We start from the raw sequence: 14,830 nt of genomic DNA, 5'->3' as shown, positions 1-14,830 counted from the left end.
CATAACATCGCCAACACCCGCATTGAAGTGTAAAATACGTGGCGTGGTTTATCCAGCAGTGGATCAGTGAATTGACAAAAAGACTGCAGACCAACATTCGTTTATCTTTCTTAATTATCAGTGGGACTTGTTAAAACAATGTGTCAGGGTTCGCATGGCAATAGCCCATAGCCTGGTCTAAACATACCTCCACCCGACTCAATGTGCAGCAAACCAGTCATGAATTCGACTGTTTTTGTTGTTGTGTTCTATACTATACAGAACCATTAACATAGCGTGTCAACAAGTACGGTTTACCCATTATTCTTGTACAGGGACATTTATTTGTCAGGTTTAGACTGAACAGACGTTTCAAGTCACATTTTTTCTTATTTCTTTGCGTTTTGTCCCTTGCGATGGGACTTTGTGGGATGAATGTTGATATTTTTCAGGGCACGTGGGTGACCAATTTGGTCTGGAAAAATGTTGGCATTGATCAGGGTTTGACAGGTATGCATTAAATTTTGATTTAAAGCTTTCGTGACTGCAGGGATTCATCTTCTTGGTTCTTTCGGTAAAGTCACGTAAAGGGAAATAATACAATAATAAAAATAAAACGTAATAAAATATTAAATTTAAATAAAATATTTCCCTTCTACGTGACTTTACAGAAAGAACCAATAATAGGTATTCATTAACGAAAAGGCTTCGTTATAAAGTGGTTATCATAGTGCGAGTGTTGCATGCATTTCACTGTCAGTCATCACCGCGCCCCACGTATTGATCATTCGCCTGAAACATTTTTTCCCGCCAAATTCCTCCACTGTTACTGTAACAATTTCGATAACCTTCCGATCTCTACCACGTGACCGATAACTGACATGTTTTTTCCCGCCAAATGCGGCGGTGGGGTGGGGGCTATTTTGTTTGTTAGGGGGAGGGGAGGGGTCGTCTAATTACATCGACTGCCGCGCACGAGCCAATCAGAATCAAGTTATTTTCTTCCCGCCAACAACACTTGTGGGGGGAGGGGCTGTGGGGGGGTTGTTTTTCTCGCTCGGCCATCGCGAGAAACCTGTCGGCCGTTACCACGTGACGCACACGGACCAATGAGAATTGTGGGTTGTTTTTTTACGACAATCCGCCAACCCAAGCGGGTTCGGTTTCGCTCCCGAGTGGGTCACGAGGAGGCCCCGGTCACGTGACAACGCACTAAACCAATCATAAGCTAATTACATTTCCCGCCAACTGTACGAGAGCCGTTGCAGCTTTGCTCAGTGGGGGTGGTGGGAGGGGCGGGGCTGTCTGCCAGCCCCGTCGCCCCCGTCACGTGACACGCGCGGGCCAATAAAAATCGACTTGGAGATGCTTTCCCGCCAAAAGCTTGCAAGCTTTTGCAACCTATCCCCCGCCCCCCTCTCTGTCCACACGCCTCGTGTTTTGTTGCAACGCCGTTGGTTGCGCGCATGCGCATAGGAGAGGCCGAGTTGAGCTCCCCCCTCCCTTTTTTTGTTGCTGTCGTCTCGTCCCACAATGGTGGGGGGGGATTGGTGGGGGGGGTTGGTGGGGGGGATTGGTGGGGGGGAGATAGGTGGGGGGGGATTGGTGGGTGGGGGGGGATTGGTGGGTGGGGGGGGGATTGGTGGGTGGGGGGATGGGTGGGGGGGGATTGGTGGGTGGGGGGGATTGGTGGGTGGGGGGATTGGTGGGGGGGGATTGGTGGGTGGGGAATTGGTGGGTGGGGGATTGGTGGGGGGGGATTGGTGTGGGGGGGATTGGTGGGGGGGGGGATTGGTGGGGGGGGGATTGGTGGGGGGGGGATTGGTGGAGGTGGGGGTTGGTGGGGTATCCACGCCGAGCCAATCACAGCAGGAGGTTGTTGTTGGGGGGCGGGGCCAGCGGTGTTAACAGTCGCTCGCGCGCGCCACGGAGCGGTGTCTTCAGTCGTCAATTTGCGCCAGAGACAGAAGCTGTGAGCCATGGCTGAGGTGAGAGCTGTTCGTCTTTTTTCCTTCTTCCTCCTCCTCCTTCCCACCACCACCACCAACATCTCTTAAGCCCCAGACGTAGCGGTGTAGGATTCAGGCGGGTTCCCGTGCCCGCGAGCAAAATTCGTGAGGTAAAGTCGCGACCCTCCGTTAAGGCTTTTGTGGGCAAACCGAAGGCGAGGTTCTGTTGGGAGCCGTTGTGACACGAATCGAGGGATAAATTACGTTGAGCATGATAACAAAAAAAGGCAATAGCTTCGTCCACTATCACTACCACCAACAAAGACTATAAATACAGACGACGTTTTGAACAATGCCCCTAGAGAGCGCAGATGCTGCTGAGCCGAGGGGAATGGTTTCGTCGTTTCCCTCCATTTATTGCAAATTTTTTGTATGAAAGTAATATTTTATTTGGTTAGTAATGTGATTTATGCTTTGTTTTTTTTCCATGCGAAGGTGTGTTTTGTGAGTGGCTGTGACGAGGTTATTTTGTCGGAAAAATGAAATGATTTTTAATATTATTTGTTTTGGGGCGGGTGCTGAGCGCGCGCTTTTGTTTCGGCTCGAATCGCGTAGAATTTAAACATTTTTTTACGGTAATGTCTAAAAATAAGTAAATAATTACCTGTTCGTGCATGATTATTCACGAAATTGAGACAATAGCGTGTAAAATATGCAAAATAGGACTGCGGATGAATAAATAATTGCGTAATGCGACGGTCTTAATAATTAAGCCTTGACTCGTGTTTAAATTTAACAAACACTTTGAGGCATTTAATCGCGATAAGTGTGTAAAATAACTGCAGTATTATCTGCAAAAATACGTGACGGCGGATATCATGTGAAATACACTTAACAATGATTTGTATTACTATAGATTATATCTGTGTTAAAATCGGTACATTATCTCGTTACGTGTAAAAAAATTAAGCTTTATACTTTTGTAGTAATATTGCAGATAAACATTGCCACGTTTTTTTGTGTTGGTGGGGCGGGGGGTCCTCATTGTCTGTGAACAAAAGCGGCGTGGTCGACTGTCAAGTGTAAAGAATAAAGCCCAAGCAGCCTCCTTAGAACCCACGGTGGCAATCGAAACCACTTAATACTATCATGTTTTTAATGAATACATTGGTAGAAAATTAGCAAATGTTAGCGAACGACTAAAAATATATACACTTTGGGGCGTATCGCACAAGCAGAAAGCATTAATTTTCGTCAACCAGTGTCCGTTTTGCTAAAACAAATTGTCGCTTTTAATTGAATTATATCTTAATCTCTAAAGCCTTATCGCAAACAATAACACTTAGATTTCGATTTAAAGATTTCGTGACTGCAGGGATTCATCTTTTTGGTTCTTTCGGTAAAGTCACGTAGAAAGGAAATAAAAGAAAATTAATATAAAACAATAAAAATTCTCACAACGTTTCGGCCACAGGTCTTCACCTGATGATGACGATTGCTTGTGTTGCAATCGAAACGAGAATTGTATTGTTTTATTATTCCCCTTCTACTTTACCGAAAGAACCAAGAACAATAACACTTGGGGCACTCCTACAAAGATAGTTGCTAGTTTTCGTTGCTTTCGTGGGAACAATAAATCAAAACCCGTGGTTGTAAATTCTTGTGATGTTGATTTAACAACAACGCTGGACGTGTAGAGAGATGGGGGGGGGAGGTTTACGTAAACGTCGCCCTTCCCGCCGAAATTAGATTAGATGACAGAAAATAAAATAAATAACGCGAACATGTGGTGTGTCATTCTGGCGGGAAATAAAACAGACGCTTTTTTATCTTTACGAGCCTGTCTCCCAATGAGTTTATTAAACATCAATCTTCCGTTATGCACACGTGAGTACTGCTGTTAACGTCTTGTGTGTATATCCATTGTGTTGTACGTGTGTGTGGTGGTGTCCGTGCGTTGTACTGCTGTTGACGTCTTGTGACTATCCATTGTGTTGTACTCTGTGTGTGTGGTGTTGTACTGCTGTTGACGTCTTGTGTATATCCATTGTGTTGTACTCCGTGTGTGTGGTGTTGTACTGCTGTTGACGTCTTGTGTATATCTATTGTGTTGTACTCCGTGTGTGTGGTGTCTGTGCGTTGTACTGCTGTTGACGTCTTGTGTCTATCCATTGTGTTGTACTCCGTGTGGTGTCCTTGCGTTGTACACATTGTCTATTTGCCCGTCGTTATCCGTCCACTGCTGGATGAAGGGCCTTGAACGCCCAACAAGCCGTCGCCATTTCACGCTCTCGCGATTGTAATAACATGCGCACGAGCCGATTCCCCCTCGCTCCATCTCCACCATGAACGGATGCCTCCTTTGCCTTCCAATCCGGTCACTATTCACCACCCGAGCGATGTGGCTTGTCTGAGCCCATTTGTATGAATGTGCAGTATTTTGGGGGGGCGGAAAACGTAAATTTCACCTGCGTATGTTCTGTAATCCATGCCTCCAATCTTCCTAAACGTAATTCAAATGTTCGTGTCATAAATTGTTCGTGCATTTGTCGGTGTGCCTTTGTGTGCAGTTAGTTGCTTTTTTAGTGTGCGAATAATTTCGTATTTGTGATTTTATTTTTTGATTTGCGAATACCGCGTGTTCAATTTAGTATTTGTCATTCCTTTGTTAAGCCCTGGCAGCTGTTGGTTGTGGTGTGATGCCTAATTTACTTGCTTTCGTATTCGCGTACATGGGCGTGGTGGGTGTCTGTCGTACGAGCATTATGTGGCTTGCTATGTCGGGTGCATTAGTTCATCCTGTTAGCTGCATGCGATTTTATGTTGCCTACACTTTTCCACAGATTTGTCCGAAAAATAATCACAAATCTCTACTTTCGCCTTGACGGATGCGTAATTGATATGCTAATGTCATTGGTGCATCGGCTGAGATGCGTGTGAACGTGTCCACATGTCGCCTATTGTGGAGACAGATTTAATTACTCCAAACCGTCGCGTTCAAAATGCCCTTCTCGAACATTCTGTCCTGTGATTCTTGGATCTGTGCAATTCCCGAACCCTTTTCATTCAAAAGTTGGTAGTATGGACATTGGTATACGCTCCATACATAGCAGCCCTGTAGCTTCAAATTTAAGAGCTCTTTGGCCTAATATGGTGTGTATTTCTACTGCTTCCCTCGCCCCGTTTTAAGATTTCAGCATACAGAAAAAAACCTGTGCATTGCTGATTACATTTGACAAAATGTCTGGTGCACACACCCATGTCAGACATGTCAGCAAGCATACTGATGTAGCAACTGTGGCTGGCGCTTGTGGCTGCAAAAGGGGTTTGCCTCGAGTGTTTATCTGCCTGTTATCAGCAATCCCTTAAGTTTTGGGCAGATCAGTGTAATCGACTTAAGTCTTTTTTTTAAAATACACCCATTTTGTAAATACTGTAATTAAGATGTACAACATTAATTGAGCCTATTGTGGTATGGTACGTGCATTAAAATGAAACTAAACTTCTTGGCATAACGTCAGCTATTAGACAAAGGGATGGGGAAAAAATCCAAGTGGCCTGCCACTGCTTAAACCAATTCCACAGATAGGTGCAATGCAGGAAACTTGAAAGCAACGGTAGGATTGTGAGGTTATTGATTTTGTTTTTGTGAGCTCAATTGAAGCTGCGCAACATAGCTGCGCAACAATTGTGCCTTGACACTGGGTGTGACAGTGCCTTGAAATGTCAGATCGGCCTTTGTAGTTACTGACACTGTTGCTGCCTGAGCTTGAAAAGCCAGGTCATAATTTCCAGCCCGTGCAGAGTCCTGGGAACTTTTATTTGGGCACCACTTCTGTGGAAAAATAGGGGAGTAGTGCTACTGTGCAACGCTCATGGCAACAGATTGTAGAGGTCGCCAGCCTTGGGCAGTGTTGCCATCTGCTTGGCCACCGAGATGCGATAAGGATTTACAATGAATCCCTTCAGGGCAATAGTGTGTGCTTGGGTTACTGCTATTTTCTGGCCCTTAGTGAAGGGGAAAAAAGGTTCCTCTAGTTTTCAAAGGGTAGATTGGATAGGAAAAGTGGGTCGTTCTATAATGGAAGATAGTTTATTGAATAATCAGGATAAGGTTTGAGGAAAATAAATGGGCATTGTGCTGCAGTGAAGTAGCATTGCACAGCGATAGTGTTTTGATGTGTAGACAAAGGGGCACTTTTACAATACAATTTGGATTTATATGGCACAAATGCCATCACGTCTCCAAGATGCAGTACATAACAATGGAATATGGGCATCCTATGGAAAGGAGGCATGTTTTTATTTAAAATACTTCTAGTGAGGAAATGGGAAGGTCAAAGATCAGCAGCCTTTCCTTCCAATTGGGTGTGGAGAATGTTTACAAGGGATGCATAACGCATCTCTTGCTGACCACTTGCTAATTATTCCACTTGTGTGTTGCACAACATGTGCCTCGTAATTATCTTGTTTTGCCTTTTAGTTGGTAACTACGCTAAATTATGTTTTACCCATTTGAGATTTGGAAGAAAACGTTGTTTTGTCTGGTGTGGGAGTGATGCTTGGAGGGTGAGTGAACTGTTATTTTATACCCAAAGTCAGTACCAATATGCACATTGACCATGTGTGCAATTTTTGCCTATACTGGATTACTACATTACTAGCAATGGCAACTGTCTACTAAAAACATCTTTGTCTTTTGTGAATTTGTGTGCATAAGGGAGTCTGTTTGGATGCATATATGCGTAGCTTTTAATTCTAACTTAATAATTAAACTTGCTCAGACTTTCAGCCATTTTAACTGGGCACAGTTAATATCTTAGTGAGGTTGGTGAGAGGGCTTGACTGAAATATTTGCACAATGGTGTGTTTTTAGAGCATCAGGTCTACTGTTTTGAGTGGGTAACACAACAGCTGCAAGTCTCAAATCCTAAGCACTTTAATTTAACCAACGCTGTCGTGTGTAGCTGATAATTCTGATTTGAAGTTAAGTAATCGATTTATCGGTTTGAACACTCGACGAATCGGATAACACATAGTTAAGTGTCACCTTTGTTTCCACAATTGATGCTTTATGTGCTTGGTGACATCACTGGCATCGGCCATGGTCTCGTGTTGGGTGTAATTGGAAGGGTTTGCTTGCTTTTGGGATTAATTATGTGGAGGGTGGCCACTTTTTAAGGGATTCGGCCAATTGACCAAGAAGATGGTTGATTACGCTTTTTTTGCTTTATCCAGGTATCCCAGCTCGAAAGTGTAAAATAATAACTCCGTTCAGAAACAACAATTAAGCTGCCACTCTGCAATGGCGATTTCAATTTCATCTTAAAAAAAGCGATGGTCTCAACTGATTCGATAAACAACTCCTCGTGTGTGTGCTTGTGTGCGAGCAGCATCAGGAACTCGAGGCAATTGAGGTGAAGGAGCTGAACAAGCGTGCGTCGGGCGCGGCTTACGAGGTGATCCTCAAGGAGCCCAGCACGGGCACACCGGCGCCACCCTTCTCACCCACGCGCAAAGACTGCTCGCTTGAGGAGATCCAGAAGAAGCTGCTTGCTGCTGAGGAGCGCAGGAAGGTACAGTGCTAACTGATCTGACGTCATTCCCACTGATACGCTTTGTATTGCCATTGATGGTTACCTTCCCTTGAATCAGGTGAGAGCTCATCAAGGTTCATTGGTTCTTTTCATAGAGACCTGAGTAGCAATGACTGTTTAGGAATGGTAGTTAATTTTTCAGTGGTGTGAATTTCAACAGTTTCTGTGCAAGTTGATCTACTGTTACAAATGGTATGCAGAATTAGCTTCATTTTGTTTCCAACATATGTTGTCCTTTAGGCTCTTTGATATTTGTTTCATTTCAAGTTCAAGGAACTTGGAACTTTTGAAATGATTTCCCTTAAAGAGATTTAAGTCTCAATGGGCTCTCAGCTGATTGTAAATAAACTGCATTCATCTCGGTCCTTGGAGAGCTGATAATTGTTTAGTGATACAATTCCACACCTTGTTGAACGGGCTGCTTGGTTAATTGCAATAAAGAGTAATCTTCATAGGCTATTCCCTGCTGTGTACAGTGCATGTGGATAGTCAGATTTAGCCACTCGTTTATACTATTTAAGAAAACCGTCTGTTTGGTACAATATTTATTGTATTCCCAAAGCCTTGGGGTAATTTGGCGTGGCATTTGTGCACTGCACCCACATAGGGGGAGTCGCTCAACTGTCAACTCGCCACTTCACGTCCATACCTACGAGCCTGGACAGGCACACGTCTGACTTATTACGTTGTTTTTATTATATTTCAATTTCGACCTATGTTATAATAACCGCGCCTAGTGTAGTTACGACTTATTTTTGCTGTTAGCCTTTCAGTTTTGCTCGTATTCCTGTGGTTTTTGTTTATGAACATTGCATGTAACTTAAATCCCTTTGTAGCACCTCCATGTACGGAACAGGAGACGAGACCTTTTGGGCACTTGGCGCTTTACTCTTGTGTATTAAATACCGACTGCGAATCCTAAAAACCGACTGCTTCTCGCCCAGTCCCATGAGGCGCAGGTGCTGAAGCAGCTGGCGGAGAAGCGCGAGCACGAGAAGGAGGTGCTGCAGAAGGCCGAGGAGGAGAACCAGTCGTTCATGCGCCAGTCGGAGGAGAAACTGCAGAACAAGATGGGCTCCAACAAGGAGAACCGCGAGGCCCTGCTTGCTGCCAAGATGGAGAAGCTTCGCCAGTCTGTGAGTGGCTCTTCACCCCGTGGTTTTATACTGCATGGGCTGCACTTACCCCTACCTTGCAAGGCTATTTTAATGTCGCTCAGTTTTGGGATTTATTTGTAGCATAGTGTCCCGACATTGGTATTTAATGAGCACTTATCCTTTTTGAGAGGTTTACAAATTATTTATTTCTGAACGATGGTACCTAATTGGTTTACATAGTGTCCATAGAAAATTTAAAAAACACCAAATTATTATGTGTCTGAAATTGTAGAATTGCCAAGGATAGATTCAGCATAGATATTGGGTTCTGATTATTCTAAAATTAGTTCTCTAATCCTTATGCAATGCTTATTCATTTAACATAAAGCCATCTTGTGTGCCCGATCCCAGCTGGCTGGATAGTGCTAGAATAGGTGCAGACCATGCATAAAAAAACGGTTTTAGGTTACTGTCAGCAGAGGGCAGTGCAGAAAAATATATTGTACTGGCACGATGCTGCAAAATCTGGCTGCCATCAACATCGCACAACAAGAATCGTGACGTATTGTCATGGAGGCCCTCCATCATTGGAATGATGAAAGGGTCTTGCATGAATATATTGTAATGCAGTATTAGGCAGCGTTTTATGATGCTTCACAGCGGTAACAGCTGAAATACATTGCACAATACAAACTGCAGGATACTACACTGAACATACTGCATTGTGCACCCACAAATTTCAGTGCCTGCTCCTGACCTATACCTGAAGTACTTAACTTGTGGGGTTGGCCCTCAAAGCCTTTCAGGGTGGTGTCCTGGCTGTGGCATGGACACTAAATTAGAAAAAGGGCTTTGTGTAGCCTTCTGTTACCACTACATCCCACATTCCAAATGAAGATTTAACTGCATTGAGTGTGATGAGGGGGGTTTGGGGATTATTGGGCTGGATTGGAGGGGGACCACCATTAAAAAAAAAAAGCCTGAACCACCGCACAATACGGTATGCTGCTTGTTGTCGCACTATAGTATGACACCCCTAAAATGTGCGCGCATCTGTATTTGCAGGAGAAGCGTGCTGAGGAGGTGCGCAAAAACAAGGAGAAGTGCCCAGAGCCGTGCCGCCAATAGAGCACTGCCTTGTCCCAATCTCCCTTTCCACCTCACCGTCACGGCACGGTCGTCCTTGACCCATGACACCACGGCCATGAGAAACGCCGCACCTTGCCTCCTGCATCGGAAAAATCGAACCCACCCACACCCCCTGGCACTGAACATGCTTTTAGTGTCGCCATTGCCACCCATAGTGCAGGCGTAATGAGTTGATTTAGTCGGTGATCGGTTGAAATGTTGGCTGGATTCCAATTAATCCAAATGGATGTTCCATAGATACTGGGTTGCCGTATAAAGTGGCAAGGGGGAGTTCGGCATTGACTTGCATGGGAGGGTTTGGGTTTTGCATATAGTTTGCCATTTCCATCCCACATTGTGGTGTGATTTAATAAAAGCAGGCAAATGTTTAAATAACAGGTTAAAACTAATGCACAGTTCTGAAATGTGTCATTGGTAAAAAAAAAAAATTTTCATTGTAAGTACTGTGAAGCACGATTTCCTCCTGCTTTACAATTTGTGGAATAGTTGTATGTAAACAACAACAATACAACTCCATCTTGTTTTACTTGTCAATCGATGGTGGAGGCCAACTGATGGACATCCCAAATTAACAGGAGTGAAAAGTTGTTTCTGCTGAGCTGTTGTGCCATGAGGGTTTAGTGAAGAGAGCGGAGGCCATTCCTATGACCTGCGTCCATGCTCTGGCCCTAGATTATCTGGCTGTATATACACTGCATTCCCTACACCCATGCTTAAGTCAAGTTGCCTGTCATTTACATGTAATTTTTTAAACCAGTGTTAGGTTCAGTATATCTAACAGTTAACTACAAAATACACACGTGGGACGTGGCAATTCCTAGGGAGGTAATACTTTATATGAAGGGAGATCACTGCTTTGTCTGCATTACAAAAAAGAAATCTCAATGCTAAAATATTCTGCTTATTGGATGTCTGGCTTGTGATGTGCACTCAGTCTTGTAATTGCTTCACCTTCATGCCTACGTGCTTCTGTATTTTGCTCGTTGCTATATACGTGACCATGAGGAAATGTGCTTATTGACGGGCACAATGTGTTTCCACCTACATTTTCTTAACCTCGTGAAATTCGATAGATCATTAAAATCTCGAAAAGGGTTACCGATTCGTCGTTATAAAACAAATATTTGCAAGATGTCGCATGTCCATTAAGTTTTATTCTTGGAGAAAAAATGTAGCTGGAAACTGCCAAAAACTCCCAGAGCTGCTGCCATGTTTTGAGGTCTTGTGTGGTTTGTGGTATTTCCCTTTCATGCTATATAATCGAGAATCTGTCTGAGGTGGAATTGAGCTTCATGACATCACAGCTGCGTGATCCGGCTGTGAGGAAACTACGTTTGCCACTTGGCATCTGCCGTTACACTTTTGGGAACTGGCTTTGAAATGTTTATGAAATGCATATGGCTGCAATAACTCCTCAAACCGAGTTCCACCTCACGTTCTGGTGCATTTCATGCTTGTACATGCCTTGCAGCCATTCATTAAAAACACCGTAAATTCCTAATGGTATTCGTTCACAGCCTGATCGTGACGTAGGGATAATTGCGTGGTCACGTAACATTTTTGGAAAACTGGGTTTTTTCACGTGGTTAACCACTTCATTTATATACGGCCGCGCCATTTATCGCGATGTGTGCCCTCTGCAATTCTAGATTTGAAGCTTTTGTGACTGCAAGGATTCATATTCTTAGGTTTTTTTCGGTAAAGTCACGTAGGTAAAATAATTAAAATTATAATAAAGGTTAAATAAAAATCACGACTTTTCGGAGGCTACACAAGCTTCCGTCTTCAGGTGGATCCGTCAGCACGATAGCTGTATCAAGTGAGCATATACAGCTATCGTGCTGTGACGGTTCCACCTGAAGACGGAAGCTTGTGTTGCCTCAAACGTCGTGATTTTAATTTTTTACCTACGTGACTACCAAAAAAACCTAAGAATATGCCCTCTGCAAGTTTAATTCATCGTCTCGGCAGACCTGTGACGCTTACTCAAGGCCGAATCTCCGTGCTGTACAGCCCCTGCGCCTTGTGGGGTTGTTAGTGGTTACCTTGTTAAAACTGTCGTATGTGAAGACGTTGCCCTGAGTGCTTTTCGCCACATCTTGCCTCCTTACACCGCTCTGCGGTCTTGCACTAGGTCACGCTTAAGGCCTTGGTACGTTCGGACGTGCCAACACTGCTTTGGGCCTAATGAGCACGTACACATTTATGCCGATTTGTAATGGTCTTGGACAACTGGTCAAATTGTGAAGCAATGCTTGTTAGAAGTTATTTCTTGGAAAGTCTTCAAAAGACTAATATGCTTCTGCAGAAATCGGTCACCTAAAGGTATGCAAGACTGAATATGCTCAAAATTTAGACTGAAAGTTTGAGGACCAAAAAGCTATTAGTCTTTTGTTGGATGAATGTTAGATGCCAAAGAAGTTTGCATGCTCGTGATTTTTCCGTGCGTGACTTGACCCCATGTGCAGCTGCAGAGTGGCCCTCAGAGCTTGGTTGCTGGGTTCGTGGCTGGATTTTGTTGGGACGTGGTTAAGTTTTAAGCTCTTTACCTTGTAGCGTGTTGTGTTCGTTTTGATAATAAACTTAGTGTGACACTGCCTCACGATGTGCGTGTATGTTGTGCATGTGTTCATGGGTGCCAGTTGTAAAATGGTGTAACCGCTTGATCCACGACACCACATTTGTTTGAAAGATTCGCATACTGTTATCAAATAAGTTGGGATTTTGCCAACTTAACAAGGAACATTCATACTCTGGTTCTTTTTGTAAAGTCACGTAGGTAGACAATGATCTAATGCTATAACGATGTGGTTTCTAACTACCATGGGGTCAATGGAAGATTGATGCTTGTTTTGATATTTTCTTTATTTGTAAAATGGTTTTTACCGGAAATATACGTATCATTCTGGCTACAATGTTTGGACATACTAATGCATGTGTAGTGGTGATACGCGCTGGGTGTATATGTCGTGTGCCAGCGCGTATGTACGGGTGTGTGTGTGGTGACGTGCGCTGACGGGGAGGAGCAGGCGTCAGTGCGCGGGTGGGGGTAGTGCTGCTGATTGGCTGTGTGCCGGTGACGCGCCCAGAGGGAGTGATCGGGTAGCAGCGCGGTGTGATTGGTCGGGGAGTGGAAACACGCGCTGAGCGGAACCGGATCGTAGGGATAGCGCGTGGGGATTGGGTAACTGAGGAGCGGTGCCGACGTTGAGGTCCGCATCCGCTCCGTCTCCCGGGAAGAAGGGGTATATAAGGTGATGCACAGAGGAGCAGGGGCAGAAGTGGAACCATCTAAGAATGCAGACGAAGGTGCAGAGATAGAGCCCGGAGAGGAGAGTAATGGAGAGTAGAGGAGAGTAAGGTATAAGTGTGTAGCCAGCGAGAGAGAACGGTCTACACGAGCTGAGTAATGTATAAGTGTGTAGCCAGCGAGAGAGAACGGTCTACACGAGCTGAGTAATGTATAGTGTGTAGCCAGCGAGAGAGAACGGTCTACACGAGCTGAGTAATGTATAGTGTGTAGCCAGCGAGAGAGAACGGTCTACACGAGCCGAGTATGCATACGGTGTAGCCAGAGAGAGAGGAAGGTCTACACGAGCCGAGTATGCATACGGTGTAGCCAGAGAGAGAGATGCAAAGTCTACACGAGGCGAGTGGAGAGTGTAGCAGAGGCGCAGAGTCTACACGAGGCGAGAGAGGAGTGTAGCCGAGGCGCGGAGTCTACACGAGGCACAGAGAGCCGGCAGCACAGAATCCAGAGTCAAGAGAAGCGCATTGTGAAGAAGAGAGGCCACGCGTTGTATTGTTACAAGTCAAGATTTAATAAAAGAAGTGTGTTCCCGTCAAGGAGTTTCCTGCCGTCATTTTCCAATACTTCATCTGGCGTCAGAAGTGAAACGGGCTTCCAAGTATGGAGACGAGGAAGACCCGTAGGACCCACGGGATTGACCGCGAGGAAGACCTGGACGACTCGGGGCCGCTGGTGGCGGGGGGTGAGGAAGAGGACTTGCCCACGCTGCAGGGTCCGTCGACGGCGCCGGCCGAGCGACCGGGGACAGACGCCGGGCTTCGTGAGGCGCACTCCCGACTGGCGGAGCTGCTGCTCGCCGCCGCGTCCATCTTGGCGGAGATCAGCTCGTCGGGAGGAGCGGGGACGGTGGGGGACATTTTACAAGGTCGCCCCGCAGATTCCCGCCAAAACGAATGGGGGATTCCCGCCATTGCGCCTGGGCCTACTTTTGGCGGGAACGGCGAGCGCCACGTGGTGGTGGGTTCCCAAGCGCGCGCATCGACGTCATCAGCGCGCGAGGGGGTCCGCCATCTTACGTCTGCTGCTGGAGCCGCCATCTTAGACACCGACGGACAGGCGGAGAGGAACCACGAGGCGGATGACTTCATTTTTCAGCAGCGCCTGCCCACGTTGTCAGCCTTCAAGGCGGAAGGCGGAGACTGGGGCCAATTTCAGCGAAGGTTTTTGGCGCATCAAGAGATGTCAGCGTGGTCCGATGCTACGGCGCTGCGGGCATTGCCCGCCATGCTGGACGACGATGCGCTCGCGGCCTTCAGGGCTGCACGGAAGTCGGACCGCTCCACGCTGAAGGATGCGCTGGGTTTGTTGGCCAGGGTCTACGGGCCTCCCTCTACGTGCCGCCATCAGTTCTACGCAAGACGGAAAGCGGCCACGGAGACCGCGCTGGCCTATCGCACGGCGTTGCTGGCTCTTGCTGATGCTGCGTTCCCTCGGATGGACGAGGAGGGCCAAGACGCGATGGTTTTGGAGCAGCTGCTCAAGTTGGCGCAGGACCTGGGGGTCCCTATCAACACAGCTGACGAGATTGATATTTCTTCTTTGAGAGTCGCCACGAGTATTCAAGCGCACGAGGCCCTACAACGGAAGCAAGGCGTTGGTTGCAACGCTGCTGTCGTCGCAGCCCCGGGTTTGGTGGTCGCCGAACCCCAAGTAGTCAGCCCACGAGAGGAGGCGTTCGCCACGGGACGACCAGGGGACTGGAGGCCGGGGGCCCGGTCGCCTCTGCGATCGGGCCGAAAGTCGGAGCAA

General features: G+C 46.2%; 1 protein-coding gene across 1 annotated transcript; it reads left to right on the top strand.

Annotated features, from left to right (window-relative positions):
• The first annotated feature begins 1,853 nt into the window (after positions 1-1,853).
• Positions 1,854-12,368, top strand: LOC144726281 (stathmin-1-A-like). The gene is made up of 4 exons (XM_078604840.1): positions 1,854-1,967; positions 7,322-7,504; positions 8,470-8,661; positions 9,688-12,368. Exons 1-4 carry the CDS (start codon positions 1,959-1,961, stop codon positions 9,748-9,750), a joined length of 447 nt encoding a protein of 148 aa, XP_078460966.1. The 5' UTR covers positions 1,854-1,958; the 3' UTR covers positions 9,751-12,368.
• The last annotated feature ends 2,462 nt before the right edge of the window (positions 12,369-14,830 follow it).

The sequence above is a fragment of the Lampetra planeri genome, chromosome 23 (genome assembly GCF_965212315.1).
Source record: "Lampetra planeri chromosome 23, kcLamPlan1.2.h2, whole genome shotgun sequence".
Classification (NCBI taxonomy): domain Eukaryota; kingdom Metazoa; phylum Chordata; class Hyperoartia; order Petromyzontiformes; family Petromyzontidae; genus Lampetra; species Lampetra planeri.
The sequence above is the reverse complement of the archived record's forward strand: the minus strand, read 5'-3'. Positions and strand labels throughout refer to the sequence as shown.